Source organism: Protomyctophum parallelum (genome assembly GCF_964188405.1).
Source record: "Protomyctophum parallelum genome assembly, chromosome: 2".
NCBI classification, from domain to species: domain Eukaryota; kingdom Metazoa; phylum Chordata; class Actinopteri; order Myctophiformes; family Myctophidae; genus Protomyctophum; species Protomyctophum parallelum.
In genome coordinates, this window is record NC_139699.1 from 57,086,412 (window position 1) to 57,101,867 (window position 15,456).

Genomic DNA, 15,456 nt, shown 5'->3' on the forward strand with positions numbered 1-15,456 from the left:
TTCGGTTTCGGCCAAGAATGTCCCTTTCGCAGCATCCCTAGTATATAGCTCATCGTGCTTTACAAGTAGCAATGATGAAAAGGTAAATAAAAACGAGAGAAAGACGTTGAATAGTTACTTACAATATCAGTTCACGTAGTATATAGTCCAATCATACACCACAGTGTGTTGAATGCAATGTGATGTTTGTGCTGTTTCAGACAAAGCTCCAGCAGTTGTGAGTGATCTACGTGACACAGAGCTGAATGCTGGCTCTCAGAGTGCATTCACTGTGAATTGTTCAGCTACTGGGCAACCAGCTCCGCTGCATGGAGATATTATACTGTTGAAACAAGACAAGACTGTTATAAAGGTAAGACTAGTAGACTACTACCAACACTCTTTCCATCGTCAACATCTAACTAAAATGCGCCACGTCTCTCTCTCTCTCTCTCTCTCTCTGTGTGTGTGTGTCTGTCTGTCTGTCTGTCTGTCTGTCTGTCTGTCTGTCTGTCTGTCTGTCTGTCTGTCTGTCTGTCTGTCTGTCTGCGTGTACGGTTGTAATGCACGTAACTTGAGAACCGTTTGCCCCACCGACTTCAAATTCGACACATGCGTTCCACAACCCGTAGGGAGTGCAGTGCCCGCCCGGTATCGAGTCGGTCGGAACCCACGGTTCTCCAGAACCACCACAAAGGGCTCTGGTCAGACTCTGCCAGTGGGCCTAATGAGGCCAAGGTCCTCTCACCTCTGTTCAGCCAATTGATTGCCATGGCAACCCCACACCTGACAATTGATTACTTAACCAGTCCACTTTTCACAGTCAGTGAAATCTGTCTGTGTCCATGTGGGACACAGACAGACAGTTAAAACGGGTGCTATGACAAGTTGACAACAGGTATTATTAGGTTGCATCGTTCTCAAGTAGGCCGGTGGCCGACGGGCACGTACAGGTTTAGTTGATTAAATTACAAACTACTATGTTCAGTCCAGGCTATGGAATACTGCGCGCTTCCCCAAGGCTATATGGACTGTAACTAACCAACCGGGTGCTTAAGCTGGACATCCATCTGTTGTATGGGATCTACATGATTACACTAATGGCCATCACTATCCAGATGGTGTGACCATGTTCAGATGCGCCATCTTGATAGCTCAGACTATTCGTTTTCTGTTTGTTTGTACTAGTTTTACTTAATTGCCAGCACGACACGTTCTGAGCTTGTAGATCTGCTATCTGCATACAGCTGAGTTATATACCAGGCATTTCAATGGCATCACGGCGGCTCGCTCAAATGTAAGTCGACTAAATCAACTGAAGATTAAAATTTTCATTTCTAATTTAGTCGACTAAAAGGAAAACATAGGTCCGAAATAGGTTGGGATCCAAGTAGTAGAGGACCCGGCTAAGATATGTATGCACTTCATTTAGGAGAGAATATCGCAACTGTTCTTGGCTAATATGACCGCCGCGAACAACTTGGGAACTGACCAATTCTCTATCCTGGTCGATATACCAGAAATCAAATGACCGCTAATTCAAACATGGCTCTATCTTCTAAACCGTTACAGATTTTCGGAGGTGCTCAAAATATTCAGAATACTCATGTTTGTTGAATCCGTGCCCGAGCCAGCAACCCTCCCGGTCATCAAAGCGCCCTCGACCTGCTCTGTCCCGTATCCTGCTTGTAAAAGTCGAAACTACATGCATAAATAAAATGGACGAGATGTGGGCCAGGATTAAATTCCAATGCGATGTGATCGAGAGATTGCAATATCCTTTATTTATCTGAAACATGGCCAACTCTCCTGGCACCAGATCAAAGCGATAACTCTGCCGATCACTTTCAATAATGAAAGATCCAAGTCTTTTTATGACAAAGAATAACTGGTAATAACAAGTTATTTTCCCCACTGGGAATTTAAAATCCTCTTGTGTTCCTCCACGCCTGACCCGCTGGAACAATTTCATGCCTCCCATCTTACCTTCCTCGCAATAAATGGATTACAGAGCAAGAACGCAGATGCCGCTCTAGCTTGTCTGAAATAATCTTCTCACTTAGTATTCTCAAATTCAACTCATATTATTAATATGTATTAATCACAATGTGTCCTTAATTCAAATCACAACAACTTTACATGTACTGACAGAGTGCATGTAAAGAGATCTCACCCTGAGCAAGCTGCAATTTTGCGACAGTGGTTAACAAACAACTCCCCGTCAAACGTCAAGCAGAACCCGACTCTAGGGTGGGCCATGTACCTCGACCGCGTTTTCATACATGTGCACAATCAAAACATTGTTTTGATTGTTTGACAGACATAAAGATGGAGGGGAGTACAGTAGGGTAGGCCTCCTTAGTGCTTGGTACAATACATGTTATTTGATTTTCCTTTTTTTCTGTCATTTCCATACAGGCGTTTGACACAATGAGTACTATTGGTGACCAGACAACGTCTATTTTCAGAGTGGAAAAGATTACCATTAGGGACAGCGGACGCTGGATCTGTCAGGTCCGCACCCAGGCGGGAGAGGTGGAGAGGGAGTTCACCATCACCGTCAAAGGTAATGTTCATGTTCATACAGTGACCTGTACTGTACTGTACTGTACTGTACTGTACTGTACTGTACTGTACTGTACTGTACTGTACTGTACTGTACTGTACTGTACTGTACTGTACTGTACTGTACTGTACTGTACTGTACTGTACTGTACTGTACTGTACTGTACTGGTGGTACAGTAGCCGATCTACAAGCTCACAATGCGCCGCGCTGCGATGCGCTGTGATCTTGTAAATCTGCTATTTTCAGCATGCAACCAAGTGTAAGAAATGACTCTCTTGCTGACGAAATTGTCAATACATTTAGTCTTCGTTTTTGTCACCATAGCTTAGTTTTCATTTAGTTTCCATTTAGTTTTCTGCAGTGAAAAAAGGTAGTCCACGAACATTTTTCGTCTTAGTTTTAGTCGACGAAAACAACACTAGTCACTATACACATGGAACAGTATAGGTCCAATGCACTGATCTCAGACTCAATTCTCTGAGTCTTGTCTATGACTTCAGAATTGAGCAATACTTCCGCCTTATCAGAGCCCCTTTTACTTCCATTATGAATAATAAATCACACCCGTGTGAACTGAGTGGTGTGAGAGCAGGAGTGGACCTGGTGAGATGTAGGAGGGGCCCGGACAGGAGTCAACCCACAGAGCCTAGTCCTAGTTCGACGCGCCAGAATCTGGTTCTCGCAGTCTCTGCAGGGTAGTTCCGGAGCAACTGATTGTGTGGCCTTGCTCATTCCCTGATGGACTGATCGAGGGTATAGCTACTGGGACGTGAATCGGGATTTGATCAACCCCGGCTGGGTCGCCTGAGTGAGGGGTATGATGTTGGTAGACCCGAAACCCCGTTGACCTCAGGATGCATCACTGAGGATACGTCCCAGGTCCATCCATGCAATGTATTTTTAGTTAAATACAAGTTCAAAAAAGTATGAAAAGGGAAAATTACTTCTGTCTTCTGTTCTACTGGCGCCTGACGGTATGAACAGAACGCAAGCATGGAAGCAAGCAAGCATATTATGCCAAATATAGGGCAGAATACCAGAACTGGGCATCATTCACACAGCAGGGAGGACAGTTGGGAGAGTTATAGGGGTCAATATTTGAACCTTGTTAAACATTAAGTGGGCATCTGTTTTGGGATCTCTTCTCTTCTCTTTATTTGTCTCTGTCAACAATCCTCCCTCATTCTCTCTCGTCTTCTATTTCGCTATGCCCCCCCCCCCCCCCCCACTTCCATCTCTTCCTCTCACAGAGCCCCCCACCCCCCAGTATCCGCCGGTCCTGAATACTAGCGGACCGTACCACTTGTCTGTCTGGGTCAACGTGGACCAGTTTCTGGGTGACGGACCTTTGAAGTCTGTCAAAGTCTTCTACAAACAAGTCAACACTTCAGTGTGGCACTCTGTTGAAGGTACGGAAACCATACAGTAATGTGTTTATTTACAGTAACTCCGACAGTGTACAGTACGAATGGACCCTTTGGTATTTTGAACACTCCAGATTTCACTGTGCACATCTTAGGTTTTAAAAGTTAAAGCTGCTATAAGCAATAATATGTCAATAACAATGAGTAGAACGCTCCCAAAAAAATGTAGTCTCTGTGACACATCTAGGGGCCGCAATCTGCATTCAAAGATTTTCCTAGAAGCTTTGTCATTGGTCGACTTGCCTGTCTACTTCCTGATTGGTTAGTCATTGCAACCGGGTTTTTTCTTTTCGACCAATGACAAAGCTTCTAGGAACATCTTTGAATGCAGATTGCGAATGCTAGATGTGTCACAGAGACTCTACCCATTGCTGGCTGTCTGAAAGAAAAGTTATTAAAATTTGACATACCGTAATTTCCGGACTATAAGCCGCACCTGAATATAAGCCGCACCAGCCAAATTTAGGGAAAATCCCATATACAAGCCGCACCGGACTATAAGCCGCACCGGACTATAAGCCGCAGCTACGTTAGCTCAGAGCCTGAGATGGCTCTGCGTTAGCTGTAAAAATCCATAGATAAGCCGCACCGTTACATTCCCATAATTCTTTGGTGCACTGCTCCTCCTTGTGGATAGGGGGAGAGCTGTCTTACTGAGACAACATGTAGTCCAGGAAGGAAGTGAGCCCAGTGTCCATGACATCAGAGACAACAGGCTCACTGCTACAATCTAAAATATCTAAAACCACATATTACACACATAAAGATCTCCAGGAAAGTGTTCTAAAGCTTCTAAACATCATTAACATATATCTTTTTGCAAAAAGGGTGAAGTGTCCCTTTAATTTATTACCATAGTTTAGCTTAAGGTTAATGGCCATTGTTGTCATGTCCAGTACAGTACATACTGTATATTTGTGTCATGTACAGTACAGTACAGTACAGTACAGTACAGTACAGTACAGTACAGTACAGTACAGTACAGTACAGTACATACTGTATATTTGTGTCATGTACAGTACAGTACAGTACAGTACAGTACAGTACATACTGTATATTTGTGTCATGTACAGTACAGTACAGTACAGTACAGTACAGTACAGTACAGTACAGTACAGTACATACTGTATATTTGTGTCATGTACAGTACAGTACAGTACAGTACAGTACAGTACAGTACAGTACAGTACAGTACAGTACAGTACATACTGTATATTTGTGTCATGTACAGTACAGTACAGTACAGTACAGTACAGTACAGTACAGTACAGTACAGTACATACTGTAGCAGCACTTGGAGTGTCCTTTAGCTTTGGCTGGAGGATACTGCGGCATGATTGTTATTTAGTTTATTTATTTTATTGTATGCATTTTGTTTGTCTCATGTTGCCTTCTCTATAGTGGGTGGGGAAGATTTCCCAGTATGACCCGTTAGTGCCATAATTATTGCTTAATTATGTCATCATTTGTATTACGGTTTTATTGTGAGTGATTTTGTGGTTTTCATTTATTTATCCATGTTGTATACATCTGTATACTTTTGAGACTTTTACACCATGAGAGACATGGTCAATAATAGGCAACCCCTCTATGATAATATCATCTATCAGTCATTCTACAGTATCAATCATATATACACCTATTTTATTTAACCCATTCTGAACGGGCACCCATTTTGGTGTCAGCATCATGTTATGCTTTAGCTATTGAAAAATAGCAGATCTACAAGCTCATATCGCGCCACCGAGTGGCGCGATACGAGCTTGTAGGTCTGCTATTTTTGAAAAATCGAAGAGCGACTGACATTTCTAGAATCTGATCTCAGGTCAGAATGGGTTAATCAGACCAGTGTGTGTCCAGTGGAAACCTCGTATGAATCTGATCTCAGGTCAGAATGGGTTAACAGTAGCACACTTACAGTAACCACATGTGTGTCTCCTGTATTTGTCTCTCAGTGGTTGCTCGGCTGGTTCGATTAGAGAAGCTGCTCCCAAGCAGCCAGTACGTGGTGTTCGTGCAGTTGAGTCGGCATGGCAACGGCGGGACCGGCTACCCCGGGCCAGAGGCAGCGTTCAGCACAATGATGCTAGGTGACTTTGACACATACAGTACACACATCCTCGTATGTCTACTAAATATATATCGCCAATTTCGTTACACTTGGTTGCATGCTGAAAATAGCCGATCTACAAGCTCGCGACGCGTCGTGAGCTTGTATTTTCAGCAAGCATAAAATCCGCCATTACGACGGCATCGAGGCCCGCCGAAATACATTTTAGTCGACTAAATCAACCGCAAATTTAGTCGACTAAAATCTCATGACATTTAGTCGACTAAAACTAGACTAACACTAAAGCATTCCAGGTGACTAAAATGTGACTCAAACTAAATGAAAACTATTCAAAAGACCATGACTAAAACTAAAATCAAAGCTTGCTGCCAAAAAACAACACTGATGCCTACTCGCAAATAACCCAAAAGTCTCCGTATCTTGTCACCATTATATCCGACATGGCTGCAGACCTGCCCCTCCCCACGTCTCTCCGTCTGGCTGCGGTGAGCCAGACCTCGCTCCGTCTCTCCTGGGACTCCGTGGGGGTCCAACAGAGCTCCTTTAAGGACCAGTGGAACTACGTGGTCACCTGTCTACAGGTAACGGCTTCACAGAGGATGTGTAGACGGATTTTGTGCAAAAGCGCATTATTGGCTATTTCCCCTTAATATAAGCCCTCAATGAATTTAATTCATAGAGTACTGAAAGGATAGAGCCCGAACCGGAGCATTAGTTTTTTTGTGAAAAGAGTACCTCAAGTTGCTGTACTGCAATATATTTTGATTGATTTTTTATATTGGGTAAAATATACCCATGTTTAGTGATGGTGTAACAAAAGAATATGTTTAGTGTGGTGTTAAGTGTTAATTTAACTCTGGGACAGAGTAGATCAATTACTGTAGCACTGATTTTACTGCAGGGTTCCACTTCCGTCTGACACGTGTGATGTTATTGTTTCCACTGTGGAACAACACATTTCTATGTTTCTGTTTTTGTCTGCAAATTCATGGATGAATAAATTATTAGTCACTATATTGACTGTCGACTAACTGACTTATTTCAGAGTTCGGATCCCAACCGTGTCCACGCTGAGCATTTACCGGCAAACTCCACCGGCCTGGAGGTGAACGGGCTGCTGCCGAGACACAGATATGAGTGCAGGGTGAGGACCGTCACCAAAGCTGTCGGTCAAGACAGCCGTCCGGTCACTGCATGGACACTCAGTAACGGTAATTTGTTTCGGCTATTTCTTTCCCCCCCCAGTGGTTTTGTTCAGAGAATAGATGGTACAATACAGTACAGTAGGGCCAGTGGTTCCCAAAGTTTGGGTCCATGGACCCCCAGGGGTCCTTGAGGGAGTTCCAGGGGGTCCCCGTGCAGCTAAATGATAGCGTGGAATCAAATGGACTCTTATTGGACTGTAATCTTTTCAAATGGGGGTCCGTGGGGCTAATTAGTGTCAATTTGGGGGTCCTTGACATGAAAAGGTTTGGGAACCACATATAGATCTACGGATAGCATCATATAGCCTACAGTATATACACATTCATTGGTTATTTTGTTGTTAATACTCGTGTGCAGTCACTTTACAACAACTTACATGATCAGGACTAGAGCAGTGTTTCCCAAAGTGGGGTCCGGGGACCCCTAGGGGTCCTTGACGGAGTTCCAGTGGGTCCCCAGCTAAATGATAGTTACTGTAGGAAACCAAATGGACCCTTATGGGTCTGTAACTCAGAGTGTACAAATGTACACTCATTTGTACACTCTCGGAGTTCAATTTACTTTGATTTTACAATATCAATTGGAGGTCCCTTAATGCCATTAAATGGTGGTCCGTAGCCTAAATGCATGTAAAACTGGTGGTCCTCGAAATTAAACGGGTTGAGAATCACTGCTAGAGCCGTAAAAATCTTCTCTTACGGGGGGTCCCTGGCATGCGGGATCATTAGTGTCAATGTGGGGGTCCTTTTTTGGGAACCACTGGACTAGAGGAAGAGGTTGGAACGGGGATCGTACAGTACAGTACAGTACAGTACAGTACAGTACAGTACAGTACAGTACAGTACAGTACAGTACAGTACAGTACAGTACAGTACAGTACAGTACAGTAACTATATAGTAATACATTTTATGACATTGTGTTATGTGTCTATATGTCTCCAGTGTTGCCTCGCCCTCCCTCGAACATCATGAGCTGTAACATCAGTGACACGTCGTCCATTATTACCTGGATGTTACCTGAGGGGCACTCCATTAATAAGGTATATTACTGTATGTTTGGGTGTCAGTGTTGTTTTTGGCAGCACATTTTTATTTTAGTTTTAGTCATAGTCTATCTCTTCAATACTTTTCATTTAGTTTCAGTCACATTTTAGTCACCTGGAATGTTTTAGTGATAGTCTAGTTTTAGTCGACTAAATATCATAAGATTTTAGTCGACATCTACAGTTGATTTAGTCGACTAAAATGTATTTTGGTGGGCGTTGATGCCATCGTGGGTGTGTAGTGTATTCTATGTATTGATCCATACAGTATATTTATGTTTGGGTGTGTACTGTATTTATACATTTATGTTTGACTGTGTATATATTTATGTCTGGGTGTGTATGTATTGATCCATATATGTTTGGGTGTGTAGTGTATTCATATATTTATGTTTGACTGTGTATATGTATATTTATGTTTGACTGTGTATATGTATATTTATGTTTGACTGTGTATATGTATATTATTTATGTTTCACTGTGTATATGCATATTTATGTTTGACTGTGTATATGTATATTTATGTTTGGGTGTGTACTGTATTCATACATTTATGTTTGACTGTGTATATGTATATTTATGTTTGGGTGTGTAGTGTATTCATATATTTATGTTAGACTGTGTATATGTATATGTATATTTATGTTTGGGTGTGTACTGTAGGTTCTGATTCGTTTCCAGGACACAGCAGTGCCTGACTTCCGCCAGGTAGCAGAAATCACTGTCCAAGAAGAATACCAGGTAATAATCTCATATTCATCTTTCATATTCAAATTCTAAACACTCCATTCTACTGTAATGCCCTCTATACGGCTTCTATACATATCCAGTATGCGTTATGTTTAGTTTGAGATTTATTGGAGCTTGAATAAATGCAAATATACTTGTATATTTTATTTCTTCATATAGGATATTCTATTTTTCTTTGCAATTGAAACTTTGCAAATGAAATAACAAATTACTAAATCAATTACTTGTTTAGCAGATAGTAAAAAGTAAATAGTCTGTGCTAAATGTAGGTATTAGATTGTGAAAGATTATTCATTTGTAGCGGACAGTGACTGACGAGGTACAGCTTCAGTGTCTTGCTCAAGGACACGTTGTTGTTGTTGTTGATGATGGAATAACATTGGCCCGGTTTCCCAAAGGACACATGGTGTAAGAGGTATGGTGTTGCACATGCTCAGAGGCCTGAGACCTGAGGCCTACCATTGTGTGGCACATCTATGCACGAAATGTCTATGTTCACAGGCGTCTGTGTGCGGCCTAACTTAGTAACTAGTAACTAAAGTTTTCAAATAATTGTAGTGGAGTAAAAGTACAGATTTTGGCTCTGAGATGTAGTGGAGTAGAAGTAAAAGTATTGGAAATTGGAAACACTCAAGTAAAGTACAAATACCTCAAAATTGTACTTAAGTACAGTACTTAAGTAAAAGTATTTATATCCGCCACTGCCGATGTGATGTGATGTGCGATGTGATGGTGATGTAATCCAGCACCAGTCAGGTCAGCCTGATCAGGTCCATTATCAGCCCAGTCACTTCCAGCTGAGGGGACTGAAGGCTGACACGTCCTACCTGGTGGAGATGTGGAGCGAGAACAACATGGGAGAGAGTGTGGAGAGACCTCACATCAACATGAAGACGCTCACTACACAGGAGAACAGCCGTAAGATCTACCCACCTATCTATCTATAGGCTATCTACCCATCCATCCAACATAAAGACGCTCACTACACAGGAGAACAGTCGTAAGATCTGGATGGAAATGTTGTCCTGCCGCTAAACAACCCAGTCCACACACATTTGGGTTTGGGTCAATACTCTTGGATCTTGACTACATAACGCATAATGCAACATGTTTGGGTTCAATTACCACCTCAGACTTTTCTGTACTGTCCTTGTTTCTGTACTGTTCTTTCTTTCTCTGCGTGCGTGCGTGCGTGCGTGCGTGCGTGCATCCGTGCGTGCGTGCATGCGTGCAGCAATAACAAATGATAACAAATCGAACAATCACAAATTTCACTTATAACATGCACAACAATGAACAATGCAGCTTCCTCTTGATAAGCAAAGAAGATGAAAGTGTTCTGTACATTCATTTACTGTACAGTATGCTGTAGAAGTGTAAGAGTGGTGACCATGTGGTCAGTGGTCAGGTCAGTGAGCTCTCTGTGTGTTTCTCCAGGTCTGTCCGGTGCTCTAGCTGGGGAAGGAAACATGTTGGTCTTTGCCATCCTGGGCTCAGCAGGAATGACCTGCGTTACAATCCTGTTGGCGTTCTGCATCGTTTTGCAGCTGAAGAGAGCCACCTTCCAAAGACGAATGGTGCAGGCCTTTCAGAACATAGTGGTGAGTTGATGTGTTTACTTGTACTTACTTACTCTTACTTACTCTTACTCATCCCATGGCCTAGAGGGCCGTAGGGGTGTCATGGTGGATGCATCCCATGGCCTAGACCTAGACTCTAGGGCAGGGGTGCCCACACTTTTTTGACTTGACCTGCTCAACGAGATCTACCCACACAAAGAATTGATGATCCCATTGCTGAAATTTGTTTAAAAATGTACCCGAGTGGCTTTGGAATAGTTACATACAGTAAGACATGAGACAAGCCCACTTGGAATGGGAAATAGAGGAAATGTTAATGAATTGGTAGGGTTTTTTTTGTATTATAACTTTGTAATGCTACTGACGTTTGTGTACACAAAGTATTGCATTGTGGGTTTGAGCTGACAGGCCCTTTATAGATGTCAATCAAAGTAGCACATGCAAAACAGTGTTTTTTCTTAAATATATTTGTACCATACCATATGATCTACCTGCACAGCCTTTGTGATCTACTAGTAGATCACGATCTACCTTTTGGGCACCCCGGCTCTAGGGCCTAGGCCATGCTTGGCTTGGCTTGGCTGACAACACAGCTTGGCTGACAACACAGCTTGGCTGACAACACTGCAGAGCTCAAGAACCTGATGTTGGATAGGAAATTGTGGAGGGCAGCGATCCAGGAATCCCGAGTTGGTGTTGGCTAGACCTCACTCTCGCAGCAACTAACTAACTAACTAAATGTTGTAGTAATTGTTTAGAAAATGTTGTAAATGTCACCAGTTTTAAACTACAACTACAGTAAACGTAATTGATGTAGTTTTAAATGAAATGTACCCTATTAACAGAGAGATGAACCGGTGGTCCAGTTCAGCTCCAGCACCATGAACCTGCCTAACAAGAAACCCAACAAGGTCGCGGAGCCCACCCTGGCCTACCCCACGCTGGAGTGGAGCGATATCAAGTTCCAGGACATTATTGGGGAAGGGAACTTTGGCCAGGTCCTGAAAGCTCGCATCAAGAAGGATGGGCTCAGGATGGATGCGGCTATAAAACGCATGAAAGGTAGGCAGCAATTAATTAATCAACGTCAGTTCATAGCTTAGCAGTAAATACAGTATAAATTATTGATTGATGATACATGCAGTAGGCCTATATAGATTATCAAGGCAAAAAGAACGAATGTTGCTTTAAAGGGAAACCCTTTTTGCAAAAACATATATGTTAATGACGTTTAGAACACTTTCCTGGGGGTCTTTATGTGTGTAATATGTGGTTTTAGATATTTTACTTTACTTCCTGGACTACATCTCTCAGGCCCAATCCCAATTGCCTCCTTCAAGCCCTGAACCCTCATTGACTTTAGTGACGTCAGCTGTAAGTGCTTGAGGGTGAGAGGCTGCACAATTGTTGTGAAAGGAATGGTACAGCACTTTGAAGATGAGAAGATGAGTCCGCCATTCATGCATCACTTAAAAAAACTGTCCTTATTCACAGCCATTGCTTTATACATAAGGTATATGTAACCAAAAAGGTGTAGGCTGAAGCCGAGGCTTTATTATGCCTACCCTATTTGAAGAGTAACTTTCTTAGTTACAAAACAAAACTGCATCAACAAAAATAAAATCAATATAGGCATCAGCAGATGTGAGCATGAGATAACCAAGAATACCGAAATATGCAAGTTTTCATGTCCATCACTACTTGGCCTATTAATTAATATTACGCCTATTTTAGTATTTAAGCTAATCTTTTTATTAGGCCAATTAGTTTTGTAAATACAATTTCCTGTGTGATAGGGGTTGTAATAATTCATTATAAATTGCATTTCCATATATTCTTTTACTTTGCTTAGTCATTTATCATCATGTTTCCCTTCCCAGAGTACGCTTCTAAGGACGACCATCGGGACTTTGCTGGAGAGCTGGAGGTGCTGTGTAAACTAGGACAACATCCCAACATCATCAACCTGCTGGGAGCCTGCGAGCACAGAGGTGTGTGTGTGTGTGTGTGTGTGTGTGTGTGTGTGTGTGTGTGTGTGTGTGTGTGTGTGTGTGTGTGTGTGTGTGAGAGTGTGTGTGTGTGTGTGTGTGTGTGTGTGTGCACGCACGCACACACACAATACTGTTTTCCAATGTTGTTTGTATTGCATTGAGATTAATTTGAATTGTTTGTCCATTTGTTTTTGTTTCCTCCATTCCTTTCATTTCCGCTCTTCTTTCCTCTATCCTCCTGTCTTCCACACTCTTCTCCGCTTCTCTCACCTCTTCTACCGTCCTTCAATCTCCTCTCTCCTCACCCTCCACTCTCCATTACTCTTGCTCGATCTCTTCCTTTCAGGATACCTGTATTTGGCCATAGAATATGCTCCCCATGGTAACTTACTGGACTTCCTGAGGAAGAGTCGGGTTCTGGAGACCGACCCAGCATTTGCCATCGCCAACAGCACGGCCTCCACACTCACCTCACAGCAGCTCCTGCATTTTGCAGCTGATGTTGCGCGAGGCATGGACTATCTCAGCCAAAAGCAGGTACTGTAGGTGACAGAGATGAAGGGACAGCTTTGCCTTCCAGGAAAACGGAATCTTTGAGGCTAAGGGCCCTATCTTGGGCGTCACCTTACCCCTTATCGCTAAACTTATTAACCAAATTTTACAACAACAACAAAAAAAACGCTAGCCCCTCCTATGCCCAGCTTTCCGGGTTTGTGTGCACACAAACATTGGCTTGAGATTGGCTGATCACTGCACAGCGATGATTTGATTGGCTGAGAAAAACTGAGGGCAGGAATGTGAAGACGGAAAAGTGAGGACGCAAATTGTGATTGGCCAAATTGAGAATTCCGGTCACCAAAGAGCACCCATCTAAGAGCCACTAACAGATCCCTGCAGCGCTTCCATTCCTCCAGGAGACTAAAGCCCTCATTAAAATATGAGGACGAGTACATTAATCAATTGCTTAAGGAAACAGATAAAAAAACACTGTAGTGTACAGAATATTCAGTCCGTCTGTGCGTAAACATGGACTGTTATCACTGCTGTCACTGTGTGGGGAGGGACTGTGAACTTTCTTCATGTCGATAAACTTGTAAACAGAGGTCGTATTCATTTTGTGCTGCTGTCTGTGCTGTGCCTCCACATGCCCTGCAAAAGAACAGTGCGTGCACACCCACACACATGCACGCACATGTGTGCACGTGTGTGCACACAGGAGTGAGAGACACACGTTACCCTAATTTTACGTCCTAACTATTACCCAATGTATTATTTTAACACTATAGATTTCACTGTGTAGTTTATGAATGGAACACATTGATGAAGTTCCCTGCTGTTCCCTGCCGTTTCCAATTGCTGTGGATGACCGCGCATTGTGAAGGCAAACCGCAGAAGTTAAATGCAAGAATCCCAACTTCTCTGCCCATTCGCATCGATTCTACCGAAGCATTAGCTGCGAATGCGACCTAAGTACATGCTAAAGACTATAAGATGTATGTGGGTTTCATGACAACTCTCCTTTCCTTTCTTTCTCTCCTTTCAGTTCATCCACAGAGACCTGGCAGCAAGGAATATTCTTGTAGGTGAAAACTACGTTGCCAAAATAGCTGACTTTGGTCTTTCCAGGGGGCAAGAAGTCTACGTCAAGAAAACAATGGTATATCATCAATTCTTTATATTCAGGTTTCGGTGCCTATAGACTGCTCGTTCATTCCTGTAGCCGATTCAACAGTGTGATGTTGTTCTCTCAGGGTCGTCTGCCTGTTCGATGGATGGCCATTGAGTCTCTCAACTACAGTGTCTACACCACCAACAGCGACGTGTGAGTATCTTATCACACAGAGCTGATGCAAATGTCAGATAAAGCGAAGGCCTTAATTAGCAAGAGTCCGAGCAAGAGGTCTTTATAGATGGACCTTTTACGGCTCCATTTCTTCATTGATGATTTTACTGTTTAAAAGTAGGATGTTTAAATGAAAGCACATTTTAAAATCAAAAGTTGACCACAAAGCTGTGTAAAGTTTAAAAGTTTAATTACATTCCAATAATCTATAAAAAGATGTTTGAAGTCCCTTCCAGCATTGCTGGCAGGGATGTTGGGACTTAATGCATAACATCCGGAGCATTACATTGAATGGGACAATATATAAAACTGTATGTGCATTATTCTAAGAAATGCTGTCTTTTAACTTTTTGATCAGCCCTCGTAGATAGCCTCTCCAGCTTTTGGTGTGTGTAAATTTTGCCCTAACACAAACATTAAATGCCATTGACAATGAATGGACAATTTTGAGTGTTTGTGTAAACACAAACATTGAGAAGGTGAGGACCAGGACGCAAATTCTGATTGGCCGGAATGAGATGATGTATGATGATGTACGCTGATAAGAAGCAGAGCACCCCTCACTTCACACGGGTGTGATTTTTCTAATGTAGGAGAGTTACATTTAATTTACAATGAAGAACATACTGCAAACAACTGTCTGGATGGAGAAATGGTAAATAAGTGGAATTGAATAAATCTGTTCCCCAAGTCACTGAGACAATCAACTGAAATTACTTATTTTACCTAATACTTGCCTTCTCTGTCTTTTTTCTCAGGTGGTCTTATGGAGTTCTGCTTTGGGAGATTGTCAGCTTAGGTTTGAATCTATTTTTGTTTTAAATCCGTCTGTCATGCATTTGTAAATATTTTGCTAATCAACATTATGTGGATTTTTTGCAAAACACATTTTTGGAACAACATGCCTCAAGTCATCCAATTGCCATCCAAGGCGTCCACATTGGCCTATTATAGCGCCACCAGGAGGCCACAACCTGACCTGCCCTGGTCAGCCCTGAGGGG

General features: G+C 42.5%; 1 protein-coding gene across 2 annotated transcripts in view; it reads left to right on the forward strand.

Annotated features, from left to right (window-relative positions):
• Window positions 1-15,456, forward strand: part of tek (TEK tyrosine kinase, endothelial) — a 37,483-nt gene that overhangs the window by 19,345 nt on the left and 2,682 nt on the right. For both annotated transcript variants that reach the window (XM_083759693.1, XM_083759692.1), the window contains exons 8-23: window positions 201-352; window positions 2,398-2,545; window positions 3,797-3,955; window positions 5,926-6,060; window positions 6,492-6,622; window positions 7,087-7,252; window positions 8,190-8,287; window positions 8,954-9,031; window positions 9,787-9,958; window positions 10,478-10,641; window positions 11,466-11,682; window positions 12,501-12,611; window positions 12,958-13,148; window positions 14,155-14,268; window positions 14,363-14,433; window positions 15,213-15,253. In XM_083759693.1, coding sequence (XP_083615819.1) covers window positions 201-352; window positions 2,398-2,545; window positions 3,797-3,955; window positions 5,926-6,060; window positions 6,492-6,622; window positions 7,087-7,252; window positions 8,190-8,287; window positions 8,954-9,031; window positions 9,787-9,958; window positions 10,478-10,641; window positions 11,466-11,682; window positions 12,501-12,611; window positions 12,958-13,148; window positions 14,155-14,268; window positions 14,363-14,433; window positions 15,213-15,253 — 2,148 coding nt within the window. The remainder of the gene's footprint in view (window positions 1-200; window positions 353-2,397; window positions 2,546-3,796; window positions 3,956-5,925; window positions 6,061-6,491; window positions 6,623-7,086; window positions 7,253-8,189; window positions 8,288-8,953; window positions 9,032-9,786; window positions 9,959-10,477; window positions 10,642-11,465; window positions 11,683-12,500; window positions 12,612-12,957; window positions 13,149-14,154; window positions 14,269-14,362; window positions 14,434-15,212; window positions 15,254-15,456) is intronic.